The 12,515-nt window shown below is 64.1% G+C and overlaps 4 protein-coding genes across 4 annotated transcripts; 2 read left to right on the top strand and 2 right to left on the bottom strand.

The window, feature by feature from the left end:
- Positions 1-179: 179 nt before the first annotated feature.
- On the bottom strand, positions 180-2,300 carry RHTO_06319 (beta-lactamase; the record flags this gene model as incomplete). The annotated part of the gene is made up of 8 exons (XM_016419980.1): positions 180-720; positions 776-859; positions 914-1,191; positions 1,245-1,551; positions 1,608-1,616; positions 1,674-1,769; positions 1,884-2,014; positions 2,082-2,300. 8 exons carry the CDS (start codon positions 2,298-2,300, stop codon positions 180-182), a joined length of 1,665 nt encoding a protein of 554 aa, XP_016275434.1.
- A 529-nt stretch (positions 2,301-2,829) lies between these two features.
- On the top strand, positions 2,830-7,047 carry RHTO_06318 (Chromo domain-like containing protein; the record flags this gene model as incomplete). The annotated part of the gene is made up of 7 exons (XM_016419979.1): positions 2,830-2,849; positions 2,991-3,150; positions 3,217-3,294; positions 3,363-3,530; positions 3,588-5,772; positions 5,831-6,114; positions 6,163-7,047. The coding sequence occupies 7 exons, from the start codon at positions 2,830-2,832 to the stop codon at positions 7,045-7,047; spliced, it is 3,780 nt and encodes a 1,259-aa protein (XP_016275433.1).
- A 297-nt stretch (positions 7,048-7,344) lies between these two features.
- RHTO_06317 (uncharacterized protein) lies at positions 7,345-8,796 on the top strand (the record flags this gene model as incomplete). The annotated part of the gene is made up of 1 exon (XM_016419978.1): positions 7,345-8,796. One exon carries the CDS (start codon positions 7,345-7,347, stop codon positions 8,794-8,796), a length of 1,452 nt encoding a protein of 483 aa, XP_016275432.1.
- A 90-nt stretch (positions 8,797-8,886) lies between these two features.
- Positions 8,887-12,234, bottom strand: RHTO_06316 (WW/Rsp5/WWP domain containing protein; the record flags this gene model as incomplete). The annotated part of the gene is made up of 6 exons (XM_016419977.1): positions 8,887-9,042; positions 9,097-10,558; positions 10,616-10,925; positions 11,048-11,113; positions 11,385-11,471; positions 11,538-12,234. 6 exons carry the CDS (start codon positions 12,232-12,234, stop codon positions 8,887-8,889), a joined length of 2,778 nt encoding a protein of 925 aa, XP_016275431.1.
- Positions 12,235-12,515: the final 281 nt, after the last annotated feature.

The raw sequence follows: 12,515 nt of genomic DNA, 5'->3' as shown, positions 1-12,515 counted from the left end.
GCACGACTAGACTAGACTAGCCTCCCGCTTCACTTTCCGTACATACGCATCAACCGTTCCATTCTGTTGTACCTCGCTTCCCTCCTTCGCACCTTCTTCGCAACGACTAGACGCTTTCAAGCCCGCGTCGTGTGCTTGAGTGAACAGAGTGATACAGAGTAGCTCTCGATTTGCGACGTCTATACCTTCGCGAAAGAAACCTCAACCCGCTCGTCGTCTTCCGGCACTTCTGAGCCCGCACCCCACACACCGCTCACCTCCATCTTCCTCACCTCGCCCTCCTCAAGCCTGAAACGCACCGTGACCGAGTCCGCATCCTCGTAGACCATCTTCAATCCCGGATTCCGCTTCGTCCCTTCGAGTATATCGACGAAAGCGCCTTTCCAGACGTCGCCGTCGTAGTGGCGGAGGATGATGTGAGAAAAGTTGAAGTAGCCGGGCCAGGAGATGTAGAGGACGGGGTCGGGACGGAGGGGAGGGACGATGGTCGAGGCGGACTCCGCGTGGCTGATGCGCTCGAGGAGCTTCTGGCAGACTGGTGAGGCGGATTGAGGTGACTTGGGCGAGCAGACTTCGACTTGACCGTATCCTACGTCGGCAAAGACGCCGAGATACGCCTCGACTGGGAGAGAAGGCGGATGCTCGGCCTTGTCATGCGCAGCGGCCTTGCGACCCGCTTCTTTGCGCTTCTCCCGCGCCTTCTTGTCCTTCTTGCGGTAGCTGTGACGGGAAGCGTTAGCTGTGAAGAAGGAAGGAGGACGAGGGCGGGACGGACTAGGAAGGCCAGTCGTAAGGCTTGTTGCCGACGAGCTCGTCGAACGCTCGGAAGCAGGCGATGTCGGCGACGCTGTTGCCGGATCTGCAGAGCGTGATCAGCGACCGGATGAACATGAAAGCCGAGTGCGAGACTCACCCGCTCGCACTTGCGAGTGCAACGATCCCTACACCTGCCTGCGCAGACCAAACGACCTGACTCCCGAATCCCGGTACATCCCCTCCATGCCAGTTCATCTCGATGCCCTGGTTCGAGCGCATCATCAAGCCGAGACCGTAGGCGGACGGGCCGAGATAGGGATCTTCGGGGAAGCGGTCCATGAGCATGTGTGGTGTGGAGAGCTGGACGATGGTGGAGGGCGAGGGGAGGCCGGCGTAGCGTGCGAGTGGATTCTGCTTGACGAGACCGGCACGACGCTGCGGTAAAAGCCCTTAGCGCGAGGCGAAGAGCGGAAACGAAGGTGGCTCACCTGGCGTATGAGGAACTCCACCCACTTGAGCAAGTCCGCCGCCGAAGTGACGATACCGCCCGGCCCGGCATTGAACTGCAGGTCCTGGTAGCTGTAATTGAAGCCGTACGGAATCTCGATGATCGTGCCATTCTCGAGCGTCTGGAACGACGACGACAGCTTCGCCTCCGTGTCTGGCCCGTCGAGGTGCGGCTGGTAGGTTGTTGAGGACATGCCGAGCTTGTCGAATATCTCGCTCTGCATGAATGCGATGAAGTCTTGCTTCGAGGTTTCGGCCACCAGGTGTGCGGCCGTTCCGAACATTTGGCTGCACGTCGTCAGGTCAGTGATGCTCCGCAGCCCATCAGAGGAGGTTTGACAAACTTGTTGTATCTGCGAGAGGCGCCGTCAGCATCTCGGAGAGTGCGAGGTTGTTCAGATCGAACTCACTGCCAGGTCTCGCGGAATTCGGCAGACGGTCGCAAGTGCCGCAACCACTCAACGAGCTCTTTGGTCGTTTGCCCTACTTGGTAGCTATGCTCGTGTCTGCGCGCATAGTTCCGTCAGAAGATTCGGAGAGAGTCTGTCGACGAAGCGCACCTCGGCATGCCCGTACGGTGCGAGAGGAGGTCGATCAGCGTCGAGTGCTCCGACGCGTACGCGTCGCTCAGCTTGAAGTCGGGTAGCAGCTTGGTGACCTTGTCCGTCCAGCTGAAGTGCCCGTCGTCGACGAGCTTTCCGACTGCGGCGGCGGTGAAGAGCTTCGAATTCGAGGCAATGCCGTAGAGCGTCTACGCAAGGGAGAACAGGTCAGCGAGCCCTGCGACGCCCGTTGCGAGCGAGCAAGGGAGAACGCACGTCCTTGTCAACCTTCCTGCCGTGTCCTGCCTCGCCAAAGCCATGGAACTCGGTCACGACATCTCCTCCGTCCTCGGGCACCTTGATCACGCCCAGCGAGAGCCCGGGAACGTGCCACTCGTTCATCAGGGCCTTGACAAAGGTGGGGAAAGAGTCCGGGAGCAGGTTGGAGGAGCGAGGATCGCCTTGGAGCACGACCTGGTTGGCTGCGACGGTCATGGCGAGGACCAGCGTGGGCAGTATGAGCTGCATGAGCGAGGAGAAGAGCAAAAGAGAGCTGTCGAGAAGTGGATCGCGACGCAGACCGCGAGGTTCAGTCGGTGGAGAAAGAGAAGTCCGTGAGAGCGCCAGCCTGAGCATAGAGATACTGATACAGCGTGCACCAACGCGCCCAGACCGGCGAAGCAGTCAAAGACGCTGTCGAGGGAGAAGAGCAAGAGTGAGTCCGACGAGATGAAGTTGCGTGAAAGGGGGAAGTCGTCGTCCGCGTCGCCCCTCGCCGGCTCGCTCACGCCTCGACCTCAACCCGACATCGCGCACAGGTACGCCGCGAGCATTTTTCACAGACAGCAGAGCCTCTTGCGACCCCAGCAAGCCGCGTCGCACGTCTCCCCGCGCTGTCCTCGTGTCCTGACGATTTTCCAAACTCCGTCGCCGTCTCGCTTGCCTCGCGCCCGCAGACAGCCCTCGGGACGACCGGCGACCGCGTCTCCGGGCTCCTGAAACGCTCGTACGGCCGCCACTGATCATGCCTAAGCGCGACTCGCTGTGCGTCCGAATTTCGCTTCCTCCGCACCGCCTCCCTGTGCAAACACGCCGCGATGAGGTGCAGGCGAGAGTCCTGCGCGAGCAGCGACTCACTGACATCTCTGGTCGCCATCTCGTTCGCGCCTCCCGCCATCCGCACAGCAGCGACTCGGCTGAGGCGGAGCAAGACGACTCTCTCGTCGTGCATCCCGCGACCCAGGCTGCCGACGCCGAAGGCGAGTCTGAAGTTGCCGACAACGCGAGCGAGTCGGAAGATGAAGGCGGTGTCGACTCGCAAGGCTTTTGGGAGGCCGAAGCGATCGTGCGTCACGTTCTCTTGCTTTGCGAAGCGATCCGGCAGCTCAACTTCTTCCGTCGCCTTGTGCAGCTCGACGAGACTCGCAGTCAGTACTTGATTGCTTGGAAAGGCGTCGACGAGAAGGGTAACCAGTGGAAGCCGACCTGGGTGAGTTTTAACCGTCCTCGAGCTCCCCTCTTCCTCAGCCTCGAGTCTGATCCTCCCTCGCCGCGCAGGAACCGAAAGAGAACGCCAACGAGCAGCTCATCAACTCTTGGACGACGACTGGACGCGCGAAGCGGAAGGCTGACAAGAAGCGCAAGCTCGAGGAGAAGGCTGCGCAAAAGGCGGCTAAGCGAGCGGCGAAGGAGGCCAGTCGCAAGCGCGCGAGCACGTCGAGCACCGTCAGTCCAGCCGTCTCCTGCGTGTCCGTCTACCGACTGAAGCGTTACGTACCGCAGAATTCGCCCTCCGTCTCGGCAGGACCGTCGCGTCAAGTTTCGGTAGAAGTCGAGATCCCCGTCGAACGATCAAGCACCAAGCGCAAGATGGTTGTTCCCTCGTCAGATGGTCCTGTTCCGACACGACCAAAACCGCTCAAGAAGAAGGCCAAGGTCGCGTCTCCAGCGGCGCCGGTCAAGGCGAAGAAGCAGGTCACGTTCGATGTTGTGATCGACGATAAGGACGACGAGCCGGTCGTCGAGCAGGAGCAGGCGAAGGCGGAACCCGCTGAGGAGGCACCTGTCGCTTCGTCAGGCTCGAGCGCGGCGTCCGTCATTCCCGACTCGCAGGCAGTTCCCGTCGCAACGCTCGCCAAGGCGGTCGTCGTCCGCTTCGACCCGGCCGACGAGCCTTCTCCGCCGCCCGCAACCACGTCGCAGCCGCGCTCTTGCACGGCCATGCACTCGCCAGCAACGAGTCAGTCCGACCTCGAGCCGCACAACCACGCCGATGCCGACGACGATGTCCCCATCTTCGACCCTCTCCGCCGCGACGACCGCAGCTCGTCTCCTCAACTCGTCACTCGCCGCCAATTCGGACCCGTCCCTATCCCGCCAGTTTCCGCTTTCAACGTCCCCGAAGAGACGGTCATCCGCTCTTCCCAGTTCGACCCGATCGAAGACCCCGACTCGTCCCCTCACTGTTCCCCTCTGCGCCGTCAACAGACCTGCCGGGCTACAGACGGCGCTAGTCCTCGTCCTCGACCTGCCAAAGCCCGCCTCGAGCTCGTCGCGGCAGACGAGGACGACACGCCCATGTCTTCGTTCGAGGCGGAGGTCCAGTCCAATGCGGCTGCGTCATACGTTTCGCTGCCGCTCAGCGATGCGCCGATCGTGCAGGCCTTCGCACGAGCTGGCGGCGGAGCACGCGGCCGGCAGATTGTCACTCGCCCTGCGCCCGTCAAGCGTCCACTCGGCCGCGCGCCATCTCCGGCTCGCGTTACCGGCGAAGCGACCGACGGAGACGGCATCGTTGTTGCCGCGCGTGCCGCAGTCCGCTTGCCGTCGCCCGAAGCGGAGAACGAAGAGATGCTCCCCGCAACGCAGGACAACGACCTCGGTGGCGCAGCGCAGGAGTTCTTCGACGAGATTTTCGACTACGACCAGGGTGTAGCGATGACGCAGCAGGCGGTCAAGGTGAAGGGGAAGGAACCAGCGAAGGAGGCGGAGGCAGATGCGGGAGAGGGGTATCCTCCGACGAATGGAGGAGGGCACTACCAGCAACAGTCGTACTCGCATCAGTCTGGCAGTTCGGCTCAGCAGCAGCAGCAGCAGCAGCAGCAGTACGGCGGCCAACCCGGATACGGGTACGGCGCGCCTTCGCACGCCCCGGCCGTTCCAGGCGGGTATGGCTACGGTTCGGCGCCGACGATGCCTGGCGGCGGCTTCCCTTCGGTCCTCGCGCCTCTCCAGGGCTACCCTCAGCAGCATCAGCAGCCGCCGAAGCGGGAACTCGAGGAGGAGCAGGAGGCCGCTAGCAAGAAGGCTCGTCTGGACCAGCAGCAGCAGCAGCAGCAGCAACAGCGACAGCAGCAGCAGTATGCTCAGCCTTCGGCCTACCACCACCAAGCGCATGCCTCGCCGTACCCCGCCGCAGCGCACGCCCACTCGCCTTACTCCGCCATGCCCCAGTCTCTCTCCTCTGTTCCGCCACCTCTCGCCTCGATACCCTCGACATACAGCGCGTATCATCAGCAGCAGGCGCACTCCGCCTATGCCCAGCAGCAACAGCCATCCGCTCGCCCTCCTGCGCTCAACGTACAGTCGCCCACCCCGTCTGCGCCTGCACCTCCCCCTGCACTCGCTTCGCCGTCTCTCGCTCGTGTGCAGAACTCGGAAGCATACATGGCCCCGAGTCCGCAACGAACAGCTCTGCCGCTTTCTTCGCCCAGCGGTTTCGTTCCAGGATCCGCCCTCCGTTCGCCTTCGCCGCTTCCACCGCCTGTCGCCAATACCGTCTCCTCACCTGCACCGGCCGCTCAACCATCCACCGGCGGCAGCTACGTCTCGCGAAACAGCTCGCCTGCACCGGGAGGAGCCAAGGTCGACGAGGTCATCGCACTCGTCAGGCAATCTCCGCACATCGTCGCTGATGGAACCAAGGAGGAGATCGAGAAGTTCTTGCGCGAGCCAAAGGCTTACAGCGGTGCGTACTAAACTAGCCTGCGACGACCTTCGCGGCCTGACTCTCCTGCTGCCCGCAGTCAACCCAAACGCGCCTCTCCTCCGCATCGAGTTTTGGGCGTTTGAGCTGCGCCGCCACACCGTCGAAGGCGTTGAGAAGATCGACTTCATCATCCTCCGTTCGCGCGAGGGGACCTTTCAGCTGAAGCGCGCTGCGGCGGACAACATCCCCGTCGAGTTTGCTCGCTCGCTGTCGCATACGTCGACGCGGACTCGAGGATTCACGCCGGCGATGGAGGCTGTCACGACTCTCGCAACTTCGGTCCCGCCTCCTCCTTCGCCCGCCTCGATGGCGCGTTCTTGCGTTCGTCTCGCTCTTGCGCTCAAGGCTGACGACGCTTCCGCTACACAGTCTCGCGAGCAGCTCGAGCTGGAGGTCGAACGTTTGCGATCGCAGTACCAGGCTGCGCAGACGGAGCTCGTGTCGCTCAAGCCGCTCGTCGACGAGGTCGCCAAGCTCAAGACAGAAGTACAGACGCTCACGAAGCAGAACAAGTCGCTCACCAACTCGCGCGAGTCGGCACAGGCCGACCTCTCGTACATGCAGGCGCAATACCAGGCTGCCTCGTCGGCCGCCGTCGAGCGCGCGAACGAGTGCCGCGTCGCGGAAGCCGAGGCGTCGCGTCTCAAGGGCTTGCTCGAGACGGGCGTGCAGCAGAAGGCCATGTTCTACGAGGGCCAGATCAAGGCGCTCAAGGCCGAGAACGGGCGGCTGAAGAAGGAGCGGACCTTCTTGAAGGAAGAGAACCGGAGGACGCAGGAGCACCGCATTTGCGAGAAGGCGGCTTTGTGGGACAATCATCTCGCCGAGATGAAGCTGAAGCAGGAGGAGGAGGCGAAGAGGCGCGCGGGCGAGCCGGTCGAGGCGGACTCGGACGAGGAGGAGATGAAGGTCGACCAACACGAAGCCGCCCCCGTTGCATCCGCCATTGACCTCTCAGCCGCCACCGACGCTTCGCAGCTCCCCTCGCACGTCGCGGCAAACTCGCTCGGCCTCGACGGACCCGCCGACATCCTCGAGCCGGCTCATCCGATGTCTGCGACGCCCGAAGCGACGTCGTCGTCCACCACCTTTGCGACATTCGACTCTCCCGCACAGTCGCTCGCCAGCGCCGTCGAGTTCCGCTGCGAATGGCGGGTCGGGACCAGCGACTCGCAGCCCGTTCAGTGCGGCGAGGCGCGGCGGTCGAAGGACGAGTTGCGCACTCATGTCTTGACGGAGCACCTGAGGATGTAGAAACGCTGTCTAGGGATCTGTAACACCAGCGTCGTCTCAGCGTCGTCTCTTGCTTGCTCTCAGAGAGAAGGTCGCCTGCACGTGACTGATTTGCCAGGGAATTCAACTCGCGACTTCGCCTCGTCTTCCTCTTCTCCACGACTTCCGGCTTTGCCTATCCCCGTCAAGAACCCTGTACAGTCAACATACAATCACGACGACGCGCCGACTCGCCCTCTCGTCGCTCTCGCCCCTCTCGAACCTCGCCCTCAGTTCATCAAAGTCCGGCATTCTCGCTCCGACACTCGCACACCCGGCATGGACGGCTTCTCTCGCGCAGACAGGATCAGAGCGATCTGCGCGCCGCTGTGCTGCTGCTGGTCGTCCCGCGTTGCCCTCTCATCGCCGTCCACCGAGTCGCTGAACGACTGGTTTGGCCAGTCTCGTCCTTCAACCTCGCTCGACGATGGTGCAGCGCCCGCCAATACGTGGCGAGACACTGAGGGAATGGACGGGCGACGCCATGCGGATGTCCTGAGCTTGCACGAAGGAATTGGCACTGGGAGTCGAGGGCAGCGTCGGCGGTTCAGGCTGAGAGGCGGCGATATCTCAGGCGGCGGGGCAGACACTGGCTCAGGCTTGACGAGGTGGACGTTGCTGAAGAGCTGGTGGCGGGGAGGAAGCGGAGCGATTCGCCTGACCGACTCAGAGGACGAGGGAGACGGATTGGAAGACGGCGAAGCAGACGGAACCGGCTCACGCGACCGCGACCTCGTACATGCACACGAAGGAGATGCTGATGCGGCACCCCTCTCGCTGGACGACGTCGACTTGCCGCCTGCGCCGCCTTCTGGCGCACCCGAACCTTCCGCTTCCTCCATCGCTTCTTCCTCGGCATCCCCCAACCTCTCCGAAGGCACTACGCTTGTCGACACCGACGAGGACCGAGAAGCTCGGCGCGCTCGACGGCGAGCGCGACGCCGCGCCCGAGAACTCGGCATCTCGCTCGAGGAGTTTGAGCAAGGCGTGGCCGTCAATCCAACGGAGCTGCCATCTTCGCCCTTTCTTGACGTTCATCCGCCCTTAACGTCGCTCTCGTCGCGGTCAAAGTCGAAGAGGAGCAGCAAGAGCTCGCACTCGCACGCGTCATCAACATCTAGCGGGTCTCGTCGCCGGTTCGACCGGGAAGGAGGGGATGAGCTCTCGGTCGTTGAAGAGGAGGAGGGGTCTCGGGTTGAGGTTGATGCAGGCAGCAGGCGCCGGCGGAAGGAGCGCGAACTGGACGACGAGCAAAGCCACACCTCCCGGCACAGCTCGAACAGCCAGGATGGATCATCGTCGCACACGAGCTCTCGCAGGACTCGCTCGAGCCGTCGCGCGCAGGAAACCGACTCCCTCGACCCATACCAAGTTCCGCTCCCCCTCTCTCCTCGTCCTGACGGCGAAAACAGGCCTCGACACCGCTCCCAGCCGTCCTCTTCCACCCTCTCAACCGGAACATCCTCTTCTCGTCGATCTCGCCGGCACCGAGGCGAGTACCACCAGCACAACCAAGCATCACCGCTGCATGACCCGACCGGCGAAAGCGTCCAGTACTATGAGGACGAAACTGGCCAACTCGTCGCCTACGCTTTCGAGGCGGATCACGGCGGCGAGCAAGCCGCAGCAATCGAGCCTACGTCCCCTGCGCCGCCCGTTTCTCCCTCATACGACCATATCGGCGTTCTCCCCGGCATCTCGTCTCGCGCTTCAGAAGTAGGCGACGTGTAGAAGGTCCATCCACTCGCGCACACCGATCGTCCGATGCAACTTGGGTAGTATTGCGGCTCAAGATGCGTCAACAAGCGAGAATCCAGCCCATCAGTCCGCCGCGACACGCTTGCGCTTCTCCTGGTCCTGCTTGATCACCTCGTCCGGATCGCGCAGACGCTTGGCGAGAGAACCGCTGCCGTTGTTTGACGGCTTCTCCGGCAAGCTGCCGAGACGGGAAAGCAGGGAAGGCGGATTGGACGGAAGCTGCGAAAGCCAGGAGTCAGGGTGGTACCGCGAGGCGTGACAAGCGGGACTCACGTCTGCTTTTGGTGCAGGACCTCCATTCGGACGGCCCTCCTCAGTCTTCCGGCCTCCTTTCGGCTCATCACGCCGCACAGGCGAAGGTTCGCGACCAGGGCGCTTGCTCCAACCCTCGTCATGCGACCTCTCGCGCTCGACTGCCGCACCTCCCCGACCCCGTCCTCCCCTCGGCCTCTCCCTGCCACCACGCGGTCCGTCGTCAAGTGGCATTGGAGGTCCAGCGGTACGGATGAGCGGCGTGTCGTCCGCAGCTTGCTGTTCGGGATCGCGGAACTTGCCACGAAGCGCCGAGGACGACTTGTCGAGCACGCCAGGTCCGAAGGTGCGAGGCGGAAGGCGAGCGCCGCTGCTGTCGTAGCGATCGCCGGTGCGCAACATCGGAGGAGAGGGGGAGCGGCCGCCGCGCGGGAAGGGCGGTGGAGGCGAGCGGCTGCGAAGGCGGTAGTGAATGGGAGGAGGGCCGGGACTGGGCGGGCGACGCATGTGAGGGGGAGGACTGTAAGGACGCCTCCCGTACGGGGGCGGAGTAGGGCTGCGACCGCGACGAGCGAAAGGAGGCGGACTGAGCGGTCGGCGAGATGGGGGAGGCGGCGAGCGGCTGCGGCCACGCCGTGCGTAGGGCGGCGGGCTAAGGGGGCGGCGGTCGAAGGGAGGCGGACTGAGAGGACGGCGGTCAAAGTCTGGTGGGCTGTGAGGGCGACGATCAAAGGGAGGCGGGCTGCGAAGACGACGGGACGGTGGTGGACTGGCGTTGCGGCGAGGAGGGGGTGACCTGGACCTTCGTGCTGCACGAGACCCGTAAGCTGCCGCCCTGCGCTCCTGCTCTCGCCTTGCATGCTCTTCCGCCCTGGCCGCGTCCCTCTCCCTCCGCTCCGCCTCTTCACGCTGCTTCGCTCGCGCTTCCCTCAGCTTCCTATCCTCCTCCTCCTTGGTCTTCCGCTCAGCCTCCCTCTTGCGCTCCTCCTCTGCCTCACGCTCCATCTTCTCCTTCGCCAACCTCACACGGTCTCCCCATCCTCCTCCACCAACAGGCATCGCGTTTGCTCCTTTCGCCGCAACAGGCGGTGGGCGCCTGCCACGTCCAGGTCCAGTCGGAGGTGCGGCGAAGCGGTCGTCGGCAGAAGGAGCGAGCTCTACGCGCTCGCGCTTCGGCGAACGTCCGAGACGTGCAGGCTGGCTCGGAGCGGCTGATCCACCGACAACAGCGAGCCTAGCGAGTCTCTGCTGTTCCAGCTTCTCCGCCTGAGTCAAGCCAGATCCGCTCGTGTTGCTTGTCGCGCCGAGCGAGTCTTGACGTTCGCGGCCGCTGTCGGAGGGCTCGGCGCGAGGCGGAGGCGACGCAGGACGGCTGTTGCGTGACGACGAAGGCTTGGCCCACCTGTCGTCCGCTGACGGAGCAGGTGCGGAGCCGGCGAAGCGGGGACCGGAAGGCACGTTCGCAAGATGAGGCGGAAGATCCCTGCAAAGCGGCAGAAGTTAATAGCTGTACCGAAGAGGTCCGATGACGAGGACGTACTTGTCACCGCGAGCAGCAGCTCCGCGAACCGCGAAGCGAGGACCGTTCGGCGCGGCAGGCTCGGCTGCCTTCGGTGCGGCCCAGCGGTCATCGACGCTCGCGTTCCTGGCCGGCGCCTCAGTCATAGGGGTCGCAGCAGCGGACGTCGGCGTCGCAGGCGACTCAGGCGCCGCTGCCGAAGCCGCAGCTCGAGGGCCGCGAGGTGCAACGGGAACGAGATTGGCAGCTGTGACGGCTGCTTTCGCTCGGCCGCCGCGGCGACGGCCAGGAGCTGTAGGCGGTATGACGGGCGGCGGCAGAGGTTGGCGACCTGTGAGCGATGCAGTGGGAGTTAGTCGGCCAGTTCGTCGACTTCAGATGCCGCTTCGTCACGGCCAACCCCTCAAAGGTGGGATGCGGCGAGCATGCCCCACGATGGAGAGGGAAGCTCACTGGCTGAGGCGTTGGCGCGTGGTCCGGTCGGAGGAGGGGCGGCAGTCGGGGCGGCGTTGGCCGGATCTGAGGCGGAAGAGAGGGCGAGCGTGAGTAGGGCTGGTCGGGGTGACGTCGCGGACGACGGCGGCCAAGGTCCTCAGCAGAACGGGACGAGCTCGCTGGTCACGAAATTGCGCGACCGCCATCGTGGACGACACCGCCGCACTTTCCGCCAGGACGGGACGGGTTGCTCGTCCGCAGTCCCTAGCCGAGTGCAGTGACGACGCCGAGGATGACGTCTGTGGATTCGATCGAGCCCAGCGACGAACGCGGCGCCGTCGAACATGAAGCTCACCGTTGTTAGACTGCGAGGAACGACGCGGCGGGTATTGAGCGGCGCCAGGTCGATTGCGGTCGGCGGCCGGTCCAGTCGGTGGCATCGCTGTTGACGGTGAAGGGTGATTGGTCAGACCGACGAGCGACGTCGAGGCGGATGAGCGCGACGCACTCGGCGGCGAGGCAGCCGGAACAGGTTCGGCGCTGGTCAACCGGAGGCGGTCGGGGTGAATGTAGCCGCGCGGCTTGCGCTCCTCGACCTGCTGAGCAGACCGCATCTCCTGCGGCTCCTCTCGCATGAGAGGCGCAGGATGATCCGCCCGCGTCTCGGTCTGCGAGGCAGCAGGAACCGACTCGACGGCGACCGGCTGGGGCGCTGAGGCGGCAGGCGGCGGCGGTGGAGTCGCCTCCTTGCTCGCGGACGCAGGCCTCGTCGGAATATCCCACTCGCTCGTATTGAGGAGCGTGTTGCGGTAGTAAAGGCGCCCCGTCGACTTGCTCACCCGCGAGACCCATCCCTCCGGCAACCTGTTGCCCTTCTCGTCGAGCGTCTCGTCGTGCGGCTTGTTGGCCGTGGAGGCTGATACGGGCGGCGTCGATGCTGCCGATGCGGTTGCGGAAGCGGTGGAAGCGAACTGTTTCGAGGCTGAGGAACCCGCACCTCCCGCATCTCCTGCTGCCGCGTCCCCGCTGCCACCTGATGCCGAATCATGCAGCGGCCCGTTAGACCTGCCGCCTGCACCAACCGCGCGATCCGAAGCGAGTGAGGTCGAGTGAGCGGTCCGGCTGTCGAGCGAGGCGTCGACAGCCTGCTGGACCTGCGGGACAAGCTCGTCCTCGCCAAAGTCGAGCTCCTCGTCGTGGTTCATGACTGTCGCGCAGCCTGTGCACCCGAAAGCAGCGGGTCGACTTGTTGGTGAGAGGGAGAGTGGAGTCGCGATGAAGGTTGGCGAGCAGCACCACCGCGCTGCATCAGCCGGGCGACCTAGTAGCAGCTCAGAGTCCTCCATAGCTACAGCTCGATAGCTCAGGCAAGCGCCAAGTCTCTCACGCCGTTGCGCCGTCTCGCCAATCCCCACCGACGTCGACAACCCTCCCTCTCACGCTGTCCTCCGCGCTTGCTGGGTTGTAAGAGCAGTGAGAAAGGCCA

The sequence above is a fragment of the Rhodotorula toruloides genome, assembly GCF_000320785.1.
Source record: "Rhodotorula toruloides NP11 unplaced genomic scaffold Scaffold4, whole genome shotgun sequence".
Taxonomy (NCBI): domain Eukaryota; kingdom Fungi; phylum Basidiomycota; class Microbotryomycetes; order Sporidiobolales; family Sporidiobolaceae; genus Rhodotorula; species Rhodotorula toruloides.
Note: the sequence above shows the minus strand (reverse complement) of the source record. Positions and strands in the feature narration are given on the sequence as shown.